At 34.0% G+C, this 26,187-nt stretch overlaps 2 protein-coding genes across 17 annotated transcripts in view; both read right to left on the bottom strand.

Moving 5' to 3' along the window:
- LOC118280635 (LIM domain and actin-binding protein 1) overlaps window positions 1-3,976 on the bottom strand; it is a 38,075-nt gene extending 34,099 nt beyond the window's left edge. The window contains exon 1 of the mRNA XM_050699615.1: window positions 3,814-3,976. The gene's annotated coding sequence lies outside the window, so the exon portion shown is untranslated. The remainder of the gene's footprint in view (window positions 1-3,813) is intronic.
- Window positions 3,977-5,860: 1,884 nt separating this feature from the next.
- The window catches only part of LOC118280637 (calcium-dependent secretion activator), a 67,683-nt gene continuing 47,356 nt past the window's right edge, over window positions 5,861-26,187 (bottom strand). For 6 of the 16 annotated variants that reach the window (XM_050699605.1, XM_050699593.1, XM_050699603.1 and 3 more), the window contains 21 exons: window positions 25,649-25,793; window positions 25,273-25,379; window positions 24,783-24,958; window positions 24,345-24,389; window positions 23,583-23,759; window positions 22,417-22,553; window positions 21,959-22,149; window positions 20,476-20,668; window positions 19,907-20,054; window positions 19,484-19,596; window positions 18,798-18,836; window positions 17,202-17,358; window positions 16,181-16,343; window positions 15,662-15,836; window positions 15,045-15,179; window positions 12,337-12,467; window positions 11,768-11,876; window positions 11,209-11,343; window positions 10,770-10,903; window positions 9,781-9,889; window positions 5,861-8,341 (listed from right to left, as the gene is read on the bottom strand). In XM_050699605.1, the coding sequence (XP_050555562.1) occupies window positions 8,270-8,341; window positions 9,781-9,889; window positions 10,770-10,903; window positions 11,209-11,343; window positions 11,768-11,876; window positions 12,337-12,467; window positions 15,045-15,179; window positions 15,662-15,836; window positions 16,181-16,343; window positions 17,202-17,358; window positions 18,798-18,836; window positions 19,484-19,596; window positions 19,907-20,054; window positions 20,476-20,668; window positions 21,959-22,149; window positions 22,417-22,553; window positions 23,583-23,759; window positions 24,345-24,389; window positions 24,783-24,958; window positions 25,273-25,379; window positions 25,649-25,793 (2,791 nt within the window). In that variant the 3' untranslated portion in view covers window positions 5,861-8,269. The remainder of the gene's footprint in view (window positions 8,342-9,780; window positions 9,890-10,769; window positions 10,904-11,208; window positions 11,344-11,767; window positions 11,877-12,336; window positions 12,468-15,044; window positions 15,180-15,661; window positions 15,837-16,180; window positions 16,344-17,201; window positions 17,359-18,797; window positions 18,837-19,483; window positions 19,597-19,906; window positions 20,055-20,475; window positions 20,669-21,958; window positions 22,150-22,416; window positions 22,554-23,582; window positions 23,760-24,344; window positions 24,390-24,782; window positions 24,959-25,272; window positions 25,380-25,648; window positions 25,794-26,187) is intronic. The other 10 variants (XM_050699600.1, XM_050699609.1, XM_050699608.1 and 7 more) reach the window with 8 other exon arrangements.

Here is a 26,187-nt window from a genome sequence, read left to right as displayed (position 1 = left end):
ACATTTTGGGAGTATTATAGAAATTCTCATTAGTAAGTGTTCTTAATTTTAAATAATCATCAGTTATTTCTGTTTGTCTATCATCATCAATCATAATTACGTTTACGACTTAAAACATAACTCACAACGATCTCCACATCACAGTTGATAGCATTAATTTCTCATAATAATCTCTTTTAATGAGCACTTTTTTACGCTTGCAAATTCTTCGACATGAAGAAAAAAGCGTTGATTGACTTTAGACGCATCGAAACGACTCACGGAAAATTGAATTACGTGCTCCTTTCAAATCATAAACCCAATCTTGGTAAAATTGCCGAGAAATTCGACGAAAATATCGTTCACTTCAAAGCAAAGATCGCGCTGTTTCCTACACCTAATTTTTAAGACAATGTACATTATTTTTCTTCATTTTTGTCTGGATCCAAGACCATAATGTTTACCAATGCCACTAGCGTCAATTAAAACAATAAATCATTCTAATACTTATTGGTTGGAATGAATGAATCGATTCTCACTTCTCGTTTTCATATCGTGAGTTTCGCAAGCACGATGTCGTGCAATATCAACAACAAGGCCTTATTGTCTTTCTTCCTGTTAATCGTTTTGTTGGGTTCACACAGTATTGAAGCCGAATTATCAATTCTGATTAGTGCAGTGATGTCATTCACCTGTGATGTGAATGACTGCAAGTTATTTAGGGCAATTTCTACATCATCATTTGTGAAGCCCTTCTCAAGTTTACTAATGTGATAGTCTTCGGCTGCAATTTCTTTTTTTTAATTGACTTCAAAAATAGGAGGTTCTGTGTTTGGTTTATGTTTGACCGCGATTATCTCCGATTTTAATGGGGCTTTCAGCAAAAGTGCTATTTTTCAGATTAGGTAGGTAGGTTTTAGGCATATTATCTGCCTTAAAAACATGGGAGACAGTAAAGAAAATTAAAGGCGGTTCCCTTTTTTTAAGTTATTCATTAACTATTCATTTCCCTCAATATAATTCAAGTGTCGAGATTAGATAGTCTGTTAATCTTGTCCGTATAAGACGGTTATGTTCATTTTAAACGGAGATGGATGCTTTATTAGAATGCTAACTGCGCTTAAATGCCTAGGATATCTACTTGGCATGAGCGATAAATAGGTACGAGTACCTACTAAACGTCTTGCCAGTTAATTCGTAAGTCCGCATAAGTCCACAATATAGGTACATTTTTTTTAAGTATTCTTAGGTTGAGAGCCTGATTTGGAGAGAATTTCATCACTTATATACAAGCGGTTTTGTTCGTAGAAATTAGTTTTGAAATTGTTATTTACACAGAAGAAGTCAATATGATTTGGTTCACACATTAGTTTCTATAGGGTTACGTAAAACTAGAGATGGTCGACAGAATTAGGTTACCAAAGGGTACGCAAGTGGGTTAGGAATTTGTCGCCATGATTTAATGGGTTTTGCGTCGAAAGGCGACATGATGGCGCCTTAGATAAGACCGTCACTATTTTTAGGCAAATTCCTGGTGGAAATTTAAACAGTGCTTTACGTTTGGATTCGAAATTGTAGTACCTACGTAGGTAAGTAGTTACAGAAAGAGAGAAGCATGAAAGTCTTTGACAGCCAATAGAAAACTGTTGAAGGCAAATCCTCCGCTAACGTCGGTCACCGGTGACCCCCGTGGCGTTTAAAGTGTCAATAGCAATGGTTAATAAATTAGGCAGATCTGTGGCACATACCTAAAATACAGTATACCGTAAAACGGGGTAAGTAGAATTCGAGGGGTGAATAGATACAGAAAAGAGGTGAATAAATATTGGGAAAATATTCTAACATCTATTCACGACATTCTTATGTCTATTCACCCTTTGAATTCTATTCACCCCGTTTTACCCTTACTTATTACATGTGGATATTCAATAGTCATGGTTTTTTCAAATTTAGTGGTTATCTCTGAAAGTTTTTACTGAAAACGATAGATACAAAAATACTACTGTAAGGGAAAATAATGAACCGTAACCGTAATAATGAACCGTACTGTAAGGGAAAAATAAGATGGAACATTGACAAATTTTGTCAAGTTGGTTGGGTAAGTGCAATTTTAGTAGTTAACCAACAAATTGTTAAAGATTTTACAGTTGCAACAATATGTTTTGTAATGTGAAATTTGAATGGCAAACCTAACAATAAGTTCACAGTAGTAGGTAACTGTAGTAATACACAAATAATTATTTGCAAGTTACATTTTTGATTGACAAATAAAGGAAAAGTTTTTAATTTGACGGTAACTAACTACGGTACTGACGGTACAGGTATATTTTGTGCAGCATTTTTTTTATTATTTTTATCTTGACCTTCCTAAAATCGTTGCAACTCCTGTAAGCCAGGATCTACAGTAGATACCACCATGAAAATACCCAGAATCCTACTGGTTATAGAATTTCGGTCAAAGATACCCCAGCGGGCTATAGTAACCCAAACTTTTTGGTAACTTTTATCAGGTATAGTAACCTCAACTTTTAGGTAACTGCACGACAGGAACATGCTTGACAGAATTCTAAATTCCATGTGAACAAACCCTCAGATAGAAACCTAGTACTTTTAAAATTACAGAAAGAAGATTCAAAGATTTATTTTAATTTATTAAATTAATACTGACCTAACAAAAAAGTAAGTCAATTAGTAAGTTTAATTTTAGTTTAACCTCTTTACTTAACAATGAGACATGTATCGGTTAAGTCTGCATCTTATCAGTCACCGTAAGCCAGAGAATGCACCTATCCTAATGGCTCCGTTTATCTCTCAAATAACTACTGTTTGTCAAGTAAAATATTATTATCTATGACTGGTAGAATAGTATTATCTGTGACTGCAAGCTTAGCTATGACATATTCTGATTATGTGTTTTTAAGAGAATAGGTGGATATTTTTTCTTTGCAGATTTTTTTATTTAGTTAAAAATGCTGTTTAATCATATACCTACTTAAGTCTGTTTTGTACTATTTAGGTATTTATTTTAAGTTTATTGAATTTGATTATTTTATTAATACATATTAAATAACTTGTGGCAGTCTTTTCTTATTAGAATATTAATATTTTTATAACTAAAATCAATACTTTTTTTCTAATTTCTTATAGCCAGAAAAGGTTTTATTTAGGTATTTTTATTAAAATATATTGGATTAACCAAGTACCTACCTAAAAATAATATTCTTATTATTTTAAAGAAACATTAATTTTGTTTTAAAAGATAAATTTGTTACAATTTATTATTAAACTTGCACATTGATCACATGTATACTTACATAATGGTAACTATTAAAAAAAAAGAGTAAACAAAACAAACTAGAATGAACATCCAACAATAGAAAAAAAGTGGGACATGTACTTGAAAAAAAAAAGTATTTTAAAAGTATTGTGTAACAATCAGGGTATTTAGGCTAAGGTAGAACTAAAATATTATTTTCAGATACCTGACCATCACCTACTAACACATTTTACTATCGACTCCTGTACTTTGCCAATCATTTTGTCTATTTTAAGAATCGTAATACTCGCGCGCATATTTCACTAAAATTCAAGAGTTCGCGGGAAATGCCATCGTCCGTAGTTCCCTGACCCCGCCCCACGTAATAACATCGGAATGCACAGATGATACAACCCACAAAGGTCTTATTTTCACTTTTTTTCTTTTTTAAAAATAAAACAGTAAGGCATTTCCGGGAATATTGTGCTAGTAAGCCTTTTCATAACAGATACACCATTTACACGATCATAACTAAACTAAATAACAAAAATAATATAATGTTTAATTCAAAAACTTACGGTTTCTTTAAAATCACTACATAAAAATAAATATTTTTGTTGTAAATTTACACACACGTTCACTGCGTTCACAACTTCACTTCGAAATGTCAAACTTTTTTCTGGTCCGGTGTTGCTACTTTGCGTTTTGAATTTACCTTTAATAATTTATTTTGTATTTATTTACCACTTTAAATATTTCCTAGTAATGATTAATAAAATTATATTTCTTTAACTACACTTTATAACATAATTGTTTTCTGAATATCATGAATAAAATTAACCCGGCGGTATTATGAGCGATGTTGCCACAAGAATAAATTTAATCTCCCCGAGCGACACTCACGGAATTCTCTGCCAGCTGAGAGGTTCACGTTACCTTTTCTAATTATTATTAGCGGTGCCTAAAAATAGGTCATATATTTAAAAATGCCTGTTGGCACGCATTGCCGCTGAGAGCGGTCGTAATCGCATTCGCGAAGTGTTGTGTTGAATCAATGTTTATGTGAATTGATATAACCGACTGTGGTTAAAAATAAAAGTATGTTGTGTTTCACTAATTTTAACGACCAAAATACAAATTGACAGCAATTGTGATCACTAGTTATTGTAAATTACATTAAACCGTTCATAGTATCGATATTTCTTTCAAAACTAATAAAAAAACTTTATTATTTTGTTCGAAACAACAGATTATGTTCCCATTAACTCATTTTACAGCAATAAAGTCACTGTTGCGTTTTCATGGAACATGAACCAGGACAAAGAAATAAAATGGAGATATTTTATTACGGATAATAAGAATAACTTGATATTTATAGATGTCTCGTGCGTTTATTAGTTACTTCACACCGGTCGGCGTATTTTTACGAGCCCATGGCCCGTTCCGGGTTTTATTTGCTATAAGACAAATAATATGACGAATATCGTATGCACTTTTACTTTCAGTGAGTACTTTTAGGTAATACCTAATTAATAAATGTAACGTCATATCTTTTATCCCCGAAGGGGTAGGCAGAGGTGCACGTTATGACACGTAATGCCACTATACAATGTATTCCCACTTTTCACTATTTGTATTATAAGACCCATGTAATGGGGGATGAGCCTATTGTCATGTACTGGTCTCAATTCCATAAGTATTTAGTAATAATACGTTGACTCCCAGACATAATATATCCCTACCAAAGAGTAACAATGATGAAACTTTGTATAATAACTAGGAGCGGTTAATTTAAAGTGTGTAGAGGTACTAACGTATTTAATTATCTACATTAGTGTTAATTAAAGGGAATGGGAGTTACTATTAGAATAATGCTTGCTGGCCATACGCGTTAGTTTTTACAAGATGGTTTTGCCCTTACATGTAAAACTGTGCCTGCAAATCCTAGCGTGTATAGGGGAAAATTGTACAGTTGACAGAACAATATAAGTCGGTTATACCTGCACAGTTTTGCATGTAGGGGCAAAACCTAACGTGTGCCACTGTAATTCATACTGTTTATTTTACGTTTGTTCGAAGACAATAAAGTAACTAAAGACTAGTAAAAAAGAGGCGCCTCAAACAAACTGTTTTAAGATTTTGTCTCATATAAATTACGAAAGCGTATTGTTCAGTAGTTTATAGTTCGTACATAAGGTGCCCGTTATATAATAATATTAAAAACTGGAGTTTGTTTATTTGTCTGGATGAGCGTTCTGGTATTAGATACAGTTGGATTTAAAATAATATTTTAACATCCGGCTGCCCAGTTATTCAAAGAGATTATCTGGTTGTCGTGTGAAGAATTTCGTTAAATATTCTTGTAAGTTGAAACAGTTTTAACAAGTTTGGTATGATTAAAAGTGTTATAAGTTCAATACATTGTATAACATTAATTTTATAAGCCAATGGCAGCTTTTATAAGAGACTCAAGACGAACAATTACATTTAAAATGAATTGTACTAAGTGTGTAAATAAATAAATAATAAATTTTTAGTTTTTTTCTTCTTCTAAATTCTGAGGTTACCAAAATTGTCTCATTTTATCCACAAAAACAATTGACACAGAGGAATAAAAGAGCAAAGGAACAGTAAACATTTTTATTGTAAATATTTTTTATTGTTATCCCCTTACACACGCGATGCACTCAATGGCTTTTCAAAGCTTTTGAAAACTCGCAATGGTGTCCTTACGAAGCTATCGGCTGTTTATATGTAAGTAGGTAGTTTGAAATAGGCACGTTTTATAGTGATACACGGATTCATTGCGAGTTTCCAACATGGCAAAATAATACAAGCTTGTTACTACGCAGTTACATCTTCAGTCGGCTCTTATAATGCACTTAGACACTACAAAACTGACATTTTCATTCTATTGAGCTCTTTACCAACATAATACACAATAACTCAAAAACAGAAAGAATTTAACGTATCCAGTACACTTAAATACATTTTTAATTCATGTTTTTCATCTTTTTGGTTGTGTAAACTCGTGTAGTTTGTGGATGGTAGGTCTACAAGGTACTGGCTTTCAATTAAAAGGTATAACAAATATAGGATTGTTTTCACAAATCAATAAACTGGGATTAACAAATTAAAATACAGATGTAACATTGGTTAATATATCAATTTGATTATTCCTTACATTCGATATATGAGCACTACTATCGTTACAAGATTACTGTGCCGATATAGTTCTATTTAAAGTGTTTATATAATTTCGTGTTATGATAAAATATTGGGAATAACTACATTCACCTCTATACCAAGTCGTTCGGTGCTGGACTTTAGGATTCACAGTCAATATCTCAATATTTCATTACAGATACTGCGATTTTTATCATTCTCTAATATACTTTCAATAACTTGACGAGCCTACTAATCTGTTTAAGAACACGCATTTTGTTATTTTATCCTTATCCATATAATTTTCGAAGCTTCCAAGCTTAATTTTGAACCAACAAATGAACGATAGAAAGGACAAACCAAGTGAGAATAAATAGGTACTTAGAATAAAGTAAGACAAGTATTCTATTTTCCAAGCCGTTCCGAACAAGACATTAGTAAGGCGAATCAGCATAGCGACTAACCGCTATATTAATCATTAAACTTTCATCTAAGTACTTTAAATTTTCTCCTAGTTCAAAAATTTGTAAGGTGTTTAGCGTAGAAGAATATTATTTTGTTAACAAATATAACTATTAATAGTATTTTTTAGTAAATAGTTATGTATTATTTTGACGACTAATCAAGGTAAAGTGTCGCTAGATTTTTCATTAGATCTAGAGAGCTTTTAAAATATAGATAAATATACTATAGCGAAAAGTGGCTAACTTGTAAATTTAAAGATGCATTCTTATAAAAAACAAGTTTTACCCAAAAAGCGGGGAGGTTTATTTTTACTTGCAATATTTGAATTCGAAAAATAAATAAGCTGTATCGCGCCTATTTTGTATTTTATAAAAATGCATTGTAGATTTAATAAAGAGATCAAACCGATGTTTTAAAAAGTGGATTTGTTAATTAGAAAAATACTGTTTCTTAGGTATAGAAAGAGTTGCATTGAAAACGTTGTTTTGCTGTTAATGTTAACGTGCTTGTCACTCGTAAATAGAATGAAATATGTGAATAAAATATATAAGACTTTGCAGGAAACTATGTAGTAAAGTCACTTTGAAGATTTATAACAAGTTCTAAAAGATATATAAAACGTAACTTTGATAAATCGAGAAAGGATTCCTTACTTTCACACACTCACAACCCACCCCCCCATTCTTTTAATATTTTTTTAAGTACATATAATTTTGTAAATAATTACAATACATCGCGTTAAATATAACAGAATATAACTTTTGCCAAAGCGATATGTTTTCTTATTGTAGCATTTTGTGTATGTATGCGTTCGTAATAATTTAATATACTATTATATTTTTTTCGAATCGTGTTTATCAAATACTACTCTTAATATACACACGTACGTAATACATTTTTTATTTGCTTCCAATAAACGAATAATGATCCCCTAACTGTACATAAAGCCTTTTTTATATAAAACAAAACCTAATCCTCGTTTACACTATAATCACACTAAGCTATGATTAACTGGCCACTTATGATTAACACCTAGCGCATTAAACGCCATCTTGGAGTGATTTATATAATTCAAAATGGCGAACATTCTATTTATCGAATGCAAACGATTGTTTTATCATCATCACAGAATAGGTGAGGCTTTTTGTTAATCCATGAATCATAGAACTATTTTTAATTTAAGCAATATATTTTACTAAAATATTTTAGCTAAAAATCTTGATTGATTCTTTTTGTAAGTTACTGTTGAACCTTAGACTGTAATATGATAAAAATTATGTATTAATATTATTATAGGCACCTATTTTCTTGTATTCTAATCTCAATGCATTAACAAAAAGCTTTGTAATTTCATCTCACATCGACGTAGGCAAAGAAATGTTATTTATGACATATTTATTGTATTTAAAACCAGGACGATGCGCCGCCAAGCTTCGTTGACAGTTCTCCAATACCACGACCGAAGATGTTGCCAACCTAAAATATAAAAGAGAACAATGGGTAAATAAGCTCATCGGAATCCAGATGGTTATGGTGATAGTTTATGAAGGTCGGTTGGAGAATTATTAGTGACGTTTAGAAAAACCATACTAATAATTCAAAACTGCATTACAAAAAAAAATGATATCAATAAAGAGTTTAACATTTTGCCCAACCTAGGAATCGAACCTGCACGATATCTCTACAGACAGTCACACTAGTGGCTTAACTATGGTTGTAATTAAAGAAAATGTATTTATAACTGTGTGAAATAGTTATAAATATATATTCGAAAGGAATCCAATAGGTCTCACTCAGTCTTGCGTGAGTCAATCGTAACCTTTGTAAACTGAGGTGTAAAAGGTCGCCATAGCACTTTGACAGCAGAATTCACATGCATTCTACTCAGAATTGGAACTGTTCCAATGTACCTGATCTAGTATATAGTAAATAATTAACGTAATATAGTTTGTCTTGTCCTAACACATTCTGCTAATTAAAATAATAACGAATGAACGGATAATTTCTCGAATAGACGTTCCAAATAATGCTTGCTTTAATCAAATCTGAGAGCTATTTCGAAGTTAGAGCAAAACACTACATTGTGTTATTTTGAGTGGCAAAAGCACTAAGAATCGTATTATTGCCTTTCTCAAAGCAGCAGGCGCATACAATTTACTCAATATGAAAATGGTTTCTGACCATGTTAGTACATTAGTATAGCTATATGAATGTGGAAAGATCTAAACACGGTAAGAATAGAATTACCGAATTAAGGAGAATGTATAATAGCTTCTATTCATAGAACAAAGTGAGAAGAATTTCTCTTTCTATATTTGACCGAAAATAAATAAAATTAATGTTGACAAATATAATTATGTTTTATGTATTGGCCGAGGTGTCATACATATCTTGTCATGATTTTCATGTGACTCATATAGAAACATTTATTTATATCTTGATCAAACGTGATAGCCAACAATAAATGTCTCGTGAGAGAGGTGTAAATAATATTATTTTTACACTTTCAGGTGGCAATGAACTTTCTGGCTATAGAATCTGAAGGAGTGGGATCGTTTGTTTCAAAATCTGAATAATACTGCGAATAATAATAAGATACCTACTTTGATCTGGGGATGGAACTACGGTACCTATAATTATTATACAGTTTGATATACAGAATGATTCCAGTTGTCGCTAGTGCGACTATACGAGGCAGCTGATTTTGTCATAATGGACATAATTATTTGGTAATCGAAACTAAGACCTCATATTTAGGAGTATTACAATAGATATTGAACTCCTAGTCAGTACATGGGACTTATAACACAAATGGTGAATAGTGAGTGTACATTGTACAGTGGCATTACGTGCCGTAATGTGCACCTTTGCCTACTCATTCAGGGATGATGATACGATAGATATAATTTTTATACCTTTCCGACAACAGCGGTAACATTTCCAAGCTTGGCTTCCTCCGTGAGTGCCTCGAGTTTTGACTTGCCACTCCTGGAACCCTCCTCTGAACCTCCATCATCACCGCCCCTGTAATTGGACAGATTTTAAAGTTACAACATGAAAATATCACGAAAAATTGATATGAATTGTCATCATCATCATCACCAGTCGAAAAGCGTCCACTGTTGAACAGAGGCCAGTTGAAGAAACTCTTAGTCCTATTGATATGTATTGTAATCGCTATCAACTTATTTGTTTGCGTGAATCTATCCACAACACCCGTCTTTCTATCATCAACACTCAAATAATAGATCTTTGACCTTATTTACGACTGAAGTATTGTTGCAAGACAAACGTGGCATTTGCTGATCGCTTTGTAAGTAATAAATTTTGTTAAATGCAAAACAACATTCAGGACCATTGCCAAAATGTTAAATCATCTCTTACATTTAAGAGCATTCAAAGATTTACAACTTTGGTATTCGAGATTCTACTAGAGTATTAAATTTACAGCATATTAAAATACATTTTGACACCACCGCACCTCTTACGGATGGCGCAAGAGCAGACTATAGGATTATACTTGTAATAGAAAACAGGCAGAACTGCTCTCTGATAAACCAGAATCTTTTATACTGCGATATATAATATGATATTTGCTAAGCGTTTAGGCAAAGCATTTAGTATAGAGGCGGTTCACAAATTCACAATCCATAAGTTGACTGTCACGGACTATTAATGACGCAGTTTAAGATTTTTTCTTTTTTAAAATCGACTAGATTTTCTCCTATGTCGTGCGTGTTTTTACAAACATTCACATATACAACACACCCAAACAACAATTTGTGTATCACACAAAAAGTTGCTTTATGCACACTGCACGGCACACGCTTGCCTAGCCAACTGAGCAGTCTATTTATTACCTATAGATTACTGAGTATTATGTCACTATTAGGCTTTTTCTTACCCAGCGTCTTGTTGGGTGAGTAGCAAGCTGCATGTGGCCTCTTCCGTGTGCATCCTCGCTGCTACATTCTGGTATATCTTCGAGTTCAACTTGTCATCGATCACGCCTTGCAGTTCGAAATCGCTGTACATTTTCTAAAAATAAAACATTGACATTAATTATACATTAGTAAATAATTATTTTTTCTCGTAACAACTTTTAAAACTAAATAAACAAATAATTTACTAAAACTTTGGTGTAGATCATTCATTCTAATATTTTCCCCGATTTTGGGCAAATTTTTTATACGTGGTAACATTGACAATGAAGGGAAATTCCATTAGTGTTGCTAGGTTCTTCCCCAAAAAATGATTATTATTTAACAAAAAACTTATACCTACATAATATTTTTAGGTGCTTATTTTTATTAATGGATTTAATTACAAATAAAATTACTTACTTTCAAAATGATAGATAGGCAGGCGACCTGCTGTGGATGTAGCGCGGGCCTCTCAGCCAACCACGTGTTGATCAGCCCCACCTGAATCCCGTACCATTGCTCAAACAGCTGCAGGATCCACAACTCATCTGTGACCTGGAAACAAATGTATTAAAGGTGAAGTTAATAACCTACTTTATTAACTTTGTGCCATAGGTACATACATATTAATTATGTCGAGAGACTTGGCTACCAGATATTTATAATAACATATTTTTAACTTAATTGAGCTTACGTCAATATGCTATCTCCAGTAGAGAAATCTATCGATAGATAGATGATATAAAGGTTAAAACACGACTCTAAAACTTTTTTTTATCTGATGGTTCATAATACCGCAGATTGTTATAAAAAATACTTTTTTAGTGTCAATTGAATTGGCCTGCGTAAAATTATGTATCTGAATATTTCCAGTTACCTACCGTGGTTACCTACATACTTCTTTTTTGTTCTGCATTTATTAAAATCATCTAAAATTTTAGAAACTCATCTTAAATATAGAAACTAAGTAAAAACATACCTTCGATCTGATCTGGTCCATGGAGTTCCGCATGAAGTTGACGTAACCCTGGCCGATGTCCTTGCCCGATCCTGACACGTTGGCTATCGTCAGGATGGACCCGATCAAACTGAAAGCAATTAACAATGATGAGCTTAAGTCAGTTTTAAATAGGCATTTCTATTTCTGTTGATATGGGCAAGGGAATAATTAATTATTAACAATAGGTACACTAAAACATCACGGTTTACTCACGTACATTAATGGAAAAAAGTTCTGAAAAGGACACATTAATCCTACCAGCGGCAGCGCAGGATAATTTGATTTAAGAACGAAGACTGAAGCAAATAATCTCTTTTTCAATAGACCTTAAATCACATAAGACCCTTTAGGGGCGTGATAACCCTCAAAATATTAATGTAATTGTAAAAATTATTACAGTCATTAACACATTAAACGCCATGGGGTTTAAAAGTGACCGGCTCTAGCTCAGGATTAGCTTTCAACTGATTTTTGTTAGCAATCAGTCTTAAATTAGGATCATTGAGGGCTAATTCCAAATGTAAAAAACAATCTTTCAATCAACTCACCTTCCTTCATCGAACCTTGCGATCTTAGCGAGCGTCGCTTCCAGCACTGCAGACAACCTCGTGGTCATCCCGGACGCCATACCCTGGAGACAGGCTTCAATCTGCGCATCCATTTTGGTGTGATACTGGTACTAGAGGGGAGAGAAAGGAATATAATGAATTCTTGCATAAACAGGTCTATCAGTCCAAAACTGGACTTGATGCCTTCATGGCTTCTCTAGATAATGGTATGAACTGTTTTCTTCTCCGGAACTTCTTCCATAAAACATTAATTATTACATTGTTCCTAGAATCCGCTAGCAAGTCCAAACAAGTTGCTTAAAAGAAGATTTAGTTGGTTTCTGGTTTCAAGGACTTGCTAACGAATTCAGAATAATTCTAGTTCTCGAAAAGAGACAAAGCTGTAGTTCTGGACGTGCTTATAATGCGTGTTTTTGTTTTGGATAAAATCACAGCCAATCGGACAAGCGCACGTCGCTCCAGTCAATCCAGGGACCACAATAAGCTCATGTCTCCAAACGAGCACCGAATGACAACCAATTTCTCTGCACATGCAGTAGAAGATCACATCCAAAGAAGTTCGTAAACTTCTTTAACATTCATTCCATAACATTTAGATAAGCTGGGAGACGTACAAAAGCGTGGAATCTAATCCGCACAGCCATTTTCTTAGGACATCTTAAAATATGTCAAGTATTCGCTCCGTAAAGGTTGCTTTTCGCAGTAATTTTTAGTGCTATCGTATCGCCAATCTTGGGGTCGTCTTAGAAGATTTTAATCACATCATTGTTCCTTTTTAAACGAACAATGATGATTTTTATCCCGTACAGTTACTTCTCAAGCTCTTTGGAAGCTTTTTCAATGTTGTTTTAAAGATGACAGAGACCCCTAAATGCCAAAATTTTGAATTTTGAAAACAATTGCAATGCATTCCCTTAGGCGCGTATCGTATGGCTTATCTACTAAATTCGAGAGCATTTATGTTACAATTGCAACGTCAAACATACGGCAACATCTAATTTGCCTCGTGCTTGCAATTTTCAGCCATGACAGTGGAGGGGGGAGATGCAGCGAACTTTAGCGAATTGGGGATATGAAACTCGAGATTTATAAAAAAATCAAACCAAATAGTACAAGAGAAGACGTAAAGAAAACATTTAATTTATAATAAAAAAATAAATAATTTTATAATATCTTTTAAATTAATTTTTTAAATTAATTAAAAAAAAAATAGTATTTGAAAGCTGCTATCTCTCATTCTCATGTAATTTTTTAAAATCATTTTCTTCTGTAACTCGTAGTTCATTTATTAACATTTAAGATGCGTGCACATGCATTCATACCACTCCCTAAGGAGACAGTGTTATGGTGTGGATCCAATACGTTCGTTTGTTTAGATAATGTATCTGAAACTGCCTTTAATCTTAAAAATCCAATCCTCATATATGCTTGAACGTAGTGGAGGCATCTTTAGTAGCCATGCCAAATTCGCGGCTGGCTCAAAGGTAAGGAAAAATGGGGAAGGTTTAATACTTGTTTGAATGGGTAAATTAGATCCCAGATGAAAAGATTTGGAGGAAAGACTTCTAAGTGCAGATTGAATGGGTTTATTAGATCCCAAATGAAGAGATTTGGAATAAATATTTCCAGAAGCTTTTGGTATGATATTTAGAATTATTATTGGTTTGACAAACGTCTTCTCAAGGTCTTGGACAGGTTCTTTTTTTTCTGGACACTTAATGTTAAGAAACTTAAAACATTATTGATGTTAAGAGCCAGACTAGCGAACGTGAATTTTGATTGTACATGCAATCCAATTGTTTGAAGCTGATTTGGGAACAGCATGCAAGAACTTGTTAGTTTACATACATCAGCTGCTTCGTAATTCGGGTGGGTCCGTGGTATGGGATGTAGTTCTAGAGTGGCGATGGTAGTGGTTTCGTGGTGCGGCTGATTGTCGAAGTCAGATGTTTCGGTTAAAAATTTTCGCCCTGTCTGAGAAGCGTAGCTATTTCGTTCCTATTTTTTTATAAGCGTTGCCAAGCTTTTTTCTGGATTGTCTGTCCATTCTCCATCTCTTTGAACTCACCAGAAGAATTGTGGTTAGATCAGACATCTCGATCTTCCATGGTCTAAATGCTCCTTTGTCTAAAAAATTCTGAAGTCTAGAGTATGGTGAAGCATTTATTCAATGTTCTGCATGATACAAAAGCCGATGTTTAATCCTCAAGAGTTTCCCTTTCAAATAAATAAAGGTTTAAAAGCATTGTACCCTTATCGAGTTATATTTGAAAAGGAGTCTTGCAGGAGGCTGTTCGATGATCTGAATACTTAATGAAAGCTGAAGGCTCGCTCTGGCCGTTATGCTTGGTTTTAATTTTCCATGGTTTATGATCTAGCATGTGTTTGGCATTGGCATTCATGATTCGTGATCTTTTATGATTCTTGATCTTCATTTATTGGCTGGCTCTATTTTAAACTCCACCATGATTAATGCTATTGTATGCTCTATATCGTTTGCTGTGATCGTATCATAATTACGTCGCTTAGCTCTCAACCTATTTCTGTTTCTCATATACAGTTCTAAATCTTCTTTCTAATTGGCTGAAATGTTTAGATTCTATTTCTTTAGCATTGCCATAATCCATATAATTTTGTTCGCTATTCCCATCACCAGTACCTGTGTAAAGAGAGATGTAAGTACTCACAATATCTACCCCTTCAACTGCGCATAACTTCAGTGCCTGGTTCTTAGCGTCGAGGGCCACGTTGACCATGGCGCAGGTCTCCGCCGGCAGGATGTAGTCCGTCGACATGAAGGTGACACTCTTCTTCAGCCAGGACTAGAAGAAAGATAGTGTCGACTGTCTAATAAAAGATTTTAGCACTTCACTTTACTAAATTTAACTAGACACAAAGGTCTAAAGGAGACGCTACTTTTAAATAAGTTTAGACCATTAAGAATTTTTGCTCGTATACTAATTTTGAATTGAACAGTGCCGAAATATCGGAAACTCATAAACATTGAAAGACATGGTAAATATCCCGTTTTAAGTTCCAATTCTAGTGTTAGTGACCATGTCAGTTTGAAAACTTATAATTTTGGCTTTTTAAATTCTCTCACCATTTTTTTTTTTTTAAGGTTGGAAAATCATCCAATGACTTCTCTCGCCTTGGGCGAGGCGAGAGGGAGTGTCAGACTCTAAAAACCACCCCGTTCCTTCTCCTGCTTTTCGAGCCGGAGCCCCGGTAAACCCGCTAGGTAGTCCGCAGCTCCGGATCAGGCATCAGCCCTACTGGGCCCCATCTGTGGAAATTCTCTCACCTGGAACGACGCCTCCGTCCTTTGTATGCATGTCTCCATCATGTCACATGCCATCAGCTTCAGCCTCTGCTCCAGGTGCGAGCGGAACTCCGGCTCCGGCCAGTGCAGGTCCCTGATGAAGCACTGCAACGCATCCAGCTTCCAGAACAACTCCTCGCTCGTGGAACAGCCGTTACTATGGGAACATTTTAAAGAGATTATTATCTTAGACAAATGTGTTTGTTTGCTTGTATGCTCGTCTGTCGGTTCGTGTCTGTCAGATGTGTTAACACAAGCAACGGTTTCATATATGTATGTATTTATGCAACAAAGCTGTGATTTGTGATTCCATGCTATGGTAGTGATTTCATTCATGAGATTTCAAGTCACATTTTGATTTCGAAACAGATAAAATGGACGGTTGTGAATCTAGTTTATTAATTTCATGAATTGCAAAGGCGTTGACTTATTGAATGGTGTATTGAAAAAGGTAAAAACTTACGGTACGTGTTATAGTTATAAAAAAAGATTAATCCTTACCCTTTGATCTCCCACCTTTCCTTCTCGAAACCTTTGTGAAGGGACTGTGCTATAGAGGACTCCATCAAGTCCACATATCTCACAACAAGAGGAGCAAATGTATCCCGTAGGTGCTCATGAAACCTGCCACCTTTTAGATTTTCTGGCGATGAGACAAAAGGAGCTTTTACGGAAAATAGAAAGGAAAAGTTTGAAGTATAAAAATACATTAAAGTCCAAATTCAATATTTGAAAAAGCATCAGAAAACATCAATCTACGTTAACTTTACGATTTACACAACATTTAAAAGTATTAGAAGAAGAATAGTCTAGTCCACAAGTGCCCTTTTGCTCTACAGTTTTGATAACAGTATTGGCATTGTAAGTAAAATGTCATTCCATTCGGCATTGAAAATTTTTAGTAGAAAAAGTTTACCACCACCACGGTCCCAGTTGTCACATTGATTAAGTTTTAATATTTGGATTCCGTCTACTGAGACCGTTCCTTTAATTCTATTATATTCTGCCAGTTCTCTTCTCGTTTAATCAAAACGGTATGTTTTGGTATTTTCTTTTCCAACTACCGTTTTGGCCCGGTCGCCAGATTCTTCAGGTTTATATGCTTTGTCAGCTGAATTGTGATGATACCATTATCATTGTTAATTTATACAATTAAATTATTTATTAGTAACCTCATAAGACTTTCTTTTAAAAACCTCCTCGTCATTTCCAATCTTTTTAGATTCCAGAAATCTCGATAACTTTTTCAGATATTTTGCAAAAAACCAAGCACTGCTTTTGAAGTTTTCATTTATTGGTTAGTTTGCCGTCTTTTTCATTACTTTGCAAGTGGTGCATATTTTATACTAAACATTCAATTCAAAATCAAAAGCCACCCCACTCCACTCGATACTGCTAAGAAAATTTGAACAAAAGACCAAAAGTTGACTAGATAAGAAAGTGAAAAAGTGAAAAAAGACGTCGTTAGACGAATCAAAAATTCCAAAGATTGGATTTGGATATTGATTCTTTTGAGACTCACCATCACTTCTTAAATAATCATTAAGGATTTGGAATAAAGGAAAGGAATCCCAGGTGTCTGGGGGTTGTTCAGCTAATACTCTATCCATGTCTACTCCGAATAACGCCCAGAAGATTTCAGCATGCTCGACCAACAGCTCCGAAAACCACGCGAAGGCCTGTACACAGATGTGAATGACACTATTAGTAATAAACTTACATTATCATATGAAAAAGATTCTAAAAATATTTAACCAAAAAACAATGATGTTGATTATCAAAGAGAATTAAGTATTTACACCGTTTAATCATGATTTGTTTACCATTTAGAAATAAATCGGTATTATTTAACAATTTTTTTAACAACACAATCTCGAATCTTTGCATTTAAGAAAGACTTTACTGGCAAAAAGGTATAGTGCCATTGGCTGCCACAAATTAGAAAACCAAAATACCAAAGGCATTAGATAGCATGCCTTTTAAATGAAAAAACACGGTCATGAAGACTAAAATGTCTTCCTTGAAATGGAGAAAACCTAGCCGTACACGACTAGTAGGACTTAGGAATAATTTTACTACAAAAATATACCCTAGAGGTGGATTCAGAGGCGGATTATGCCTAGCGAGCGCCCTAGGCAAGCACGTCCTAGGAACTTCTTTTTTTTTGGCGTTAACGCCCTCTATGGCCCGTCACATGTAACCTGGTGCCCAAGACACTTGCCCAGTTTGCCTTAGGGATAATACAGCTCTGGGTGGGTTCAAAACATTTGTCAAACCGTCAAACGTATTTGACAAATATTTTGATTTTGACAACACACTACAAGACAGGGACGACATGCAAGATACAACATAAGATAGGACAAGTCTAGTTCACACACTAGAAGCTGGACAGAATAGAGTATAGAAACTAGTAGAGTATAATATGGTATGTGCAATGCCTAATGTACTGAAGTTATCTAAATGTGTAGGTACTGTAGTGGACACAGGAGAAAGTGTTCAAACGAAAATAGCTTTAAAATGTAAAGTTGTTAGAGTTTAGATTTGAAATATTAGATCTTTTGTTTTAAGCTATTTTCGATTCAAACACGAATAGCAAGCAGAATGTAAGCTTGGAAATTGTATAAATAATAATAAAATATAGCGCACTACGGAAAAGAAAATTTGTTGTATTTGTGCTCAATGTGTCGTATGTCCTAGTTTGTATGTAGAAGCATTTGTTCCTGTAACTAATGTATGTTTCGTGAGTCGAAGTTCGGAGTAGACTGTAGAAAAAAATATACAAAATTCACTTTTCATTGCAGACATATACGACTAAAAACCCTGCCAATTGGTTTTGGTAAAAATTCTAAAGAAAATAACTTTTTGATTTGAGCCCATAATGAAAAGTCCGATCTTAGTCAATTAAAATCTTTCTAAATCATTCGTAATTCATGCAATGCTTTCGACTATCGAAGTAATATTAAAGCATTTGCCCAAGCGAGTTAAACTATCGTTTATCAAGTCTACTCCTTTTATATTGTGATCAAACCAATTAATGTGAAGTATGACCAAGATCAAGTGAACAAACAATTGACAAGTGATTCGTTCAGCCGAGCAAATCAAATTCATGAGTAGTTACATTTTGTTGACCGCTAGAGTCCGGTTTTGTGTTATAAACCTGCGGAGAAATAAAATATAAGATAGAAGTGGATAATAAAAGACATAGTTTAATACTTAGCGAACATCAAATGTCGGGAAGTGAACCATTGAAACATTCACTCGACGACTAAGCGACATAAAATATATAATTTAGAAAAACAAAAATACTTTTCAATACTAATAAAGTACACGATGATGATAATTTGTTTAATATTGTTAACAATAACTTTGGTGTAAATACGAAAACATCGTGTACCGTTGATTGAAATGAAAATACAGAATTTTCTTTCCAACCTTTTTAAATAAATAATAATATACTGCCTGACATTCCCCACACTAATAGCGACAGGAGAATAGGATGCTATCCAGTCAACATTGATATTTTGGCAAAACATTTTAAAACATTCCATAATTATTCCACTTAAAATGACAAAAATATCATCAGTTTTAATCCAGTAAGACATTAACGCAATAGAGCTTGTATTAAAAAGTTTCGCCAAAACAGAAACCACGACATTCAGGATAGACATAAACATATTTAGGCAAACATTAAGGAGCATAACTTTGACATTGTTTAGCTGTTTTTCCAAAAACTCCACCGACATCAATGTTAAGCTCAAACCTGTATTTTTGTACTCGTTGAAATATACCGTGCATTCACATTACCTCTGCATAATGCTCTTCATTTTGTTGAAGCAGATCTACGCACAGTTCTGCTAAGTGTATGAGATCTTCTAGTTTCTTCGCCGGCGTAACCATTGTTTCTCCTCTTAGATCCTCTGTAAGGGAAATGTTATATCTTGACCTAAAGGACACAAATGTATCAAGAGCTATTTCTTCGTCCATATCTTCTATGTTTTCTAAAGGACTATCAAAGGAATATCCAATATAGACTCTTTTATGATTGATTAAAATTTCCTTACGCCTTATGAAAATAAATTTTTCTTCACACACCCATACAGTTGCTATCAAAAGATTAGATTCTTTATAATTCCATTCATCTAGAAACTACTCTTTATCAATTCTTGACACAAAAATTTTAATCAACAATTTCAGTTTCACCATATAAAAAGAAATTATGTCCCTTACCTTCGATGTTCGCCTTCTGACTAAGCTGTGTGTAGTTCAACAAGGCTGCGTTCTCCAAGCTGGTCTGTATCATCGCTCTGACCTCCTCTGGCGCTACCGGAGTTACCACGTCCTTCATCAATACTCTTTCCAGGAGGGACAGTGTGGCCTGCAATTTATATTGTTGCTACATCTCTTTGGTTTGGTTTCTTTATCTTCAAACTAACTACATTAATATTGTAATATGTTGTTGTTTTGAAAACTTTACATGTCCAAAAACAGTTTCTGATATTTTGTCCATATAATATACCCACTGCACTTTTCATTTTTGCTGTGTAATCTTTTCTGAACCATGATAAAAAGTTCTCTTCTTCAATCATCTTAACCATATTGACAAATAGGCAAATCATATATTATTTTGACTTTAAGATTTTGAATGCATGATAGGTTTCTCTCTCTTATTTATTTCTCTCTATCTTTATATCTTATATATCTTAGATTTTTATCTAAGATATCATATCATAAATAAAATCCCCTAAAATAAGATGGAAAAAAAGATGAGAGAGAAGAAGTTCTTCTACCCAACTCACCTTAAGCGCTCCCTCGGGCCGTCCAAATGGGAACGCATATCTAAAGTTAGTGATCTGATGCTGGAGTAACGCCTTCAATCTTTCCTTTATCTCCGCAAACTTTTCTTTCTCTTGCACAGTGATGCTGCCTACCCCGTCCGGCCTGCCAGTCAACGTCGCTGTACTGTGAACCACTTCCGGCGTAGGGCTTACTCTAGTTGGGCACAAGCGGGATATAGGGTAGGCTGTGAAATCAGCAGCTTAACTACGAACTAAATAAATCTATTTACATTAAATAATACTATTTTATCTTAAGGGAGAGTGTTGGTTTCATTTTGTTGGTCCTCTGCCTTGTTTTATGGGTTGGTTTGTATTGTTTCTTCGTTTAGTTGCTTTATTTTATCTTTGTTTGTATTTTTAGGAAGAGTGTGCTTTTGGTTTTAGTTGTTTCTCTGCCTTTTATGAAAAATGTAACATTTCTTTTTAGTTGGTTCCAGTACGATCTTTTTTAGATTTTTGAACCACGAATTCATTGAAGATTCTTACTTCAAGAAATCAACGGGCTGTAATTTTACATTTGATTTAAATATTTTGGAATCTTTTTGTCTTTCAGTTCCATCTCTAAAACCTTTTGCTTTATAGAAATTCAATATTTTCAAACCATGCATTTCAAAAATATTTCACACAACTTGTTTGCTTGTATTTGTGTTTATCTCAACTGCTGACTCCAAAAGCCCGAAAATACATTAGTAAGGTGAAGCAGGCATAGTTAGTAAGCACATTTAGTACGGTTGCATAGTCAGTTAGTAAAGGTAAGTACTAATAGAAGCGACATCACACTTAGGTGAGGCATAGGTCAGATAGGTCGTGGTTTAGAACTAATTCTGGTACACGAAGCTGTTTTTGACATGTTATATCCTATATTTATGAAGGTTGAAGCAATCGAACGCTTTACTAAAGCATATATGTTGCATGATTTGAAATTTTGAAGAAATTTTTAGTTAAAAATATTATATTATTTATGTTGATAATTTTGTTTGTTTAATAAATAAGTCAAATACAGCTTCTTTTTCTATCCATAGATCACTGCTAAATCACATTCACATCGCCTTGTGGGACACCAAATCTAACACATATACCATTCCATACCATCCTGTTATATATTTACAAATATTTAACTACGAATGCATTTTTACATCAAATATATTAAGATACTGGCTACGTTTCTCGAATTTTTACCAATTTCATTATATTATTTCGTTTACTATTTACATTAATATCCAATTTTGTTTTATTTGCACCAAATGTTTTGATTTCAGAAATTCGAATTTCATCATCGATATCGATAGTACTGTTTACAGCAGAATTTTGATGACTATTATTTACATTATGATCCAATTTCGTATTATCAGAACCAAATTTTTTTAATTTGAAATTTTGAATTCCAGTATTATTACTTTTATTAACTACTTTTACTTTTATAAAAGTCTAGCTATCTACCTACCTGTTACCATGGACATGACTGGCACAGAACGCGAAGGAGTAGTGCATTAGAGTGGGATCCACAGTTTGAGACCCACTCTCAGCCACATCAAGAAGGTCTGATAGGTAGCAAAGATGTCTGAAGCAGCCTCTCACGCCATATCTTGCGCAGTACTCGTCGAGGACAAATACTTGACCCGGGGAAAACCAGCCCTGTAAACATATTATGAAGAAAATTGTGTGAAATAACATATATTTTTTTTAATACAATATTTGGTCACAATAACTATGTCTTCAAATAACATTAAACAATTCTATGACCGATCTATAAATTATTGTTCGGTGTCTGGTTGTAAAGTGCATATGAAATTAAGTAGTAGGTTAGAAAACCATAGTATAGGGCAACGTTTATTTATATACAAAGAAATTTTTCATCAACTAATTACTGAGTTCTAACAGAGGCTTTAGTTGATTTCTTACCAGAGAACAATATGGATCTTGTAGACGATACTTCAGCGTCAAAGACTGCAGCACACAGAACAGCTGATGGTGATCGTACTGGCATGGATCAGCCTGAATGTAGTCTTCCATGCCATGTTTACGCGCTTTGTCGGCATCTGGAAGTCATAATTCAATGTTTAGTTGACAATTTTAAGTAACGATGATCTCTCCTAATCACAAGCTACAACCGGTATATAAATTCTTGATGATGAGCACTTTGAAAGTCTATTAAAGTAGGTAATGTCTACAGCAGCAGTTTCAAACTACTTTTAATTACTACTACAGTGTTTTTGGAAACAAAATACAATACCGTGTTCATAATTCAAGCTTTAGACTAAAATATTCTGAGACACGTGATAACAGTGATCGAACATAGTACAAGTATTAATTAGTGAAACTATCAAAAAGTTCCACAGATAAAAGAGATAGTAAACCTCAAATTAATTAATAACGTTTACCATAACGATGACGTCAGACACGGCAGTTATAGAGATACATACAGATAAGATATCAGATCAATTTATTAATTCAATAGATACTACTGCTGATGATAATACTGATAGTGATAAAAAGCTCAAGTAACCAGAAGTATATGTTTAGGATATAAAACGTGGGGCTCAAAGCCTTCTATTTACTGAAAAATTGGATGAATCTGTACCCACAGTAGGTATTTCCAAACACTGAGCTGTTATTGTACATGTTACTGGAGACTGAAGACTTAGTCTAACCTTCGACAAAATTCACTTACACATTACATAGAATACAAAAATATCCACCAGAAGTTAAATCTGAGTGATACCACGGCCTCACAGAAAACCGACGTGAAACAACACATGCAATGTGTTTCGTTGTGTAAGTGAGGTTACCGGAGGCCCAATTGTCCCTCCTTCCAAATCTCCGATTCCCCAATTACCCTTAAATTCCTAACCCTCAAAAGAGGGTACGGGTACCTATAGGCAGTTTCGATTGCTTAGCATCAGATGATCCGTCTGCTCGTTTGCCGGCTAAAGAAATCTGTCACTAGTCAATCTAATCCAATCCACATAACCGTTCGTCATGCCAAAACGCTCTGATTTATTAAAATATTGACTGACTCATCAACTTTTCTCTTTCATCCCCTAAATTCAAGTGACCATCGAACTAACCTCCCATAATTTTATGGTGCGTATCTGAAGTTGTAGGCGGCGTCGGTTTATGACTCTGTCCCGTAGCTCTATACAACGCCATGACCCATAGATGGCATTCATTTTCATCAGTAACTCCCATAAGAACTGACTCTCCATCCCGAACAGCATTCATGAAGTATTTAGCACCTTCCAATTCTGTAATATAATTAATGATAGTGGTCCCATCAAGTTTTCAACTAATAACGACTCTATATAGGAAAGAAAGTTGACTGAAACTGGAAATAAGGTTCTTTTTAAAGATAGGTTCTATAATTTTAATTGTTTCGAAGAAAACGAGGGACTTTTCATTGTTGTTCTATAAATAGTATGAAACATGAGTATTTAAATCTAAATTGGGTTTCGAACCCAAAACTTTATGACCTCTGTCTATAATTACAATTGAACAATTAATTAATATCTATTTTGGTTCAAGTTCATTAAGTTGTCTTTCCATTAATTGATGTTAAAATTGAATATTATTTATTTTTAGGTCGGCCTAACATTTCGTGAACTAGGCTGTTATAGAAATAATCCGATTACGTCAAATTTGTAACAAAATAACCCGATAATTTTTGTCTGATCAGGGAATCGAACCCAGATTCTCAAATCTAAGAGTCAAGATGTTTGAAACTACTAACCCAAGTGAACGTTTTCATGAAAAGACAACTTGATCATAAAGAAAAAGATAGAGAAAGGAAAATGGTAAATGGAAAGAATAATAATCACAAAAATGTTCATTACCTATTGTTTTCTTGTTTGCCTTACCTTGTCCGACGATCAGCTGAGCTGTAAAACAAACATAAACATTTTAGTACACATACAATAATATGAACCAAACAAATAAAATACCAAAAGAGTATAATGCTAATTTGAAACTAGTTGGAGCAAAGAAATTAATAACTAATAGTGTTAAAAAGGAACATGTTGAAACTAAAAATCACGGTTTACTAACATACATTAATGGAGAAAAGCTCCACTATTTTTGAGTCACAAGAGGACTCTTTATCATGAAAAGCGTGTGCATACGCGGCGACCTCGCGCAACTAAGAATCCCTTGGTGACTCGAAACTCATACGAGCTTTTCTCCATTAATGTACGCGAGTAAACTGTGATTTTTAGTAAATTTTGTATGTCCCACGATAGTAATTAAAAAACTAATGATAGAAATGAGTACTGTACCGCTTGCAAGCTCAATGTAGTCCACAGTAAATCCATCTAGCTGCATCATTTCAGCTGGCTCTGACTTCTTATCTTTGTACGAACATAAGGCAAACGTGTACTGGCTGACTTGGACGAGCACCATGTATCTTCGCTTCCATTTACGCCAAACATTTTTGCCGATAACGTGGAGGTAGCTGGAAAGGAGAGAATTGAAAATTATTAATTAATTTATTATATGTTTTGGACTTTTTTAAGGCTTTCGAACTTATAGACATTCTTCAATATTGTTAAATGACTAGAAAGTATTATAATATAATAAATGTAATTGTAAATTACTATATATTAAATCAAATTAAAATGCAATTATTTCAGACAACTTACATATATGAGTTTCATAAAAATTTAAGGTGTTCCACAAGGTAACATTCTTGGCCCTCTACAGATTTTTTATTAATATTGGTGTAACCGATTAATTATTTTATAAGACTTGTTTTGCATCTTTACTCACCCACAATGCTTCATATTGAGAGGTTTGTCCATTCTGCAAGCGATTTTGATTCTTAAGTCTTGGTCAGGTAGATTCTTTGGTACTGTCATACGATGCCATTCGGGTACCTAAAAAGTACAAAACAGTTACTGCTATAGTATTTAATTTTAATGGTATTATTGTAGTTAATCATTTAAAATACAGTAAATCATTTAGTGTGTTAACACATTAAACGCCATACGTAAAACTGACAGGCGCTAGCGGAGGATTTGCCTTCAATAGATTTTTGTTGACAGTCAGTCTTAAGGTATTTCTGATATTTGTTATCTTTTCAAAATGGCATTAGATTTCTTCATAAGCATCGTTTTTTATATTTATTTGTTAATAAATTACTCACTTTACTAGATAAAGGTGTCGGCCTCAGCACAACTTTGCCGAGCTCCTTATCTTCCAGCGCCAGAACTCCTGGGTTTTCTGTGTAAAGCTTCACTTTCACTGCAGGCAACGGCTGTGTCGTACTAAAGTCACCTTGTGTGTCCCACCTAGATCAAACAGGAATACGTTTAAAAGGGATCTATGGGAGTTTCATCGTACTTTCGTGGTAGGTTTTCGTTTTCTGTGTTCTAAAAGAAGACCAAATCCAAAGTCTAATTTGGGAATGACAAATACGAAACTGGTTTTATATCTGCTACTCTTCTGCTGATTGCAACTAAACTACTATTTATTGAAACTGAAACTGCTATCTTTCAGGATATCATGTTTGAAAAGCAGATTTGAAAATATAATTAATTTAGGAATCAAGCTAAGAAGTTTTGAAATTGAATTAGGTATATATAACACTTCTAATAAAGGAGCAAATACACGATACTTTCGAATTCAAATTTAAATTCAAGTCCTTTATTTGCAGCCTATGGGTGAGTATGAGATGTTCTTAAA

The sequence above is a fragment of the Spodoptera frugiperda genome, chromosome 16 (assembly GCF_023101765.2).
Source record: "Spodoptera frugiperda isolate SF20-4 chromosome 16, AGI-APGP_CSIRO_Sfru_2.0, whole genome shotgun sequence".
NCBI lineage: Eukaryota > Metazoa > Arthropoda > Insecta > Lepidoptera > Noctuidae > Spodoptera > Spodoptera frugiperda.
Note: the sequence above shows the minus strand (reverse complement) of the source record. Positions and strands in the feature narration are given on the sequence as shown.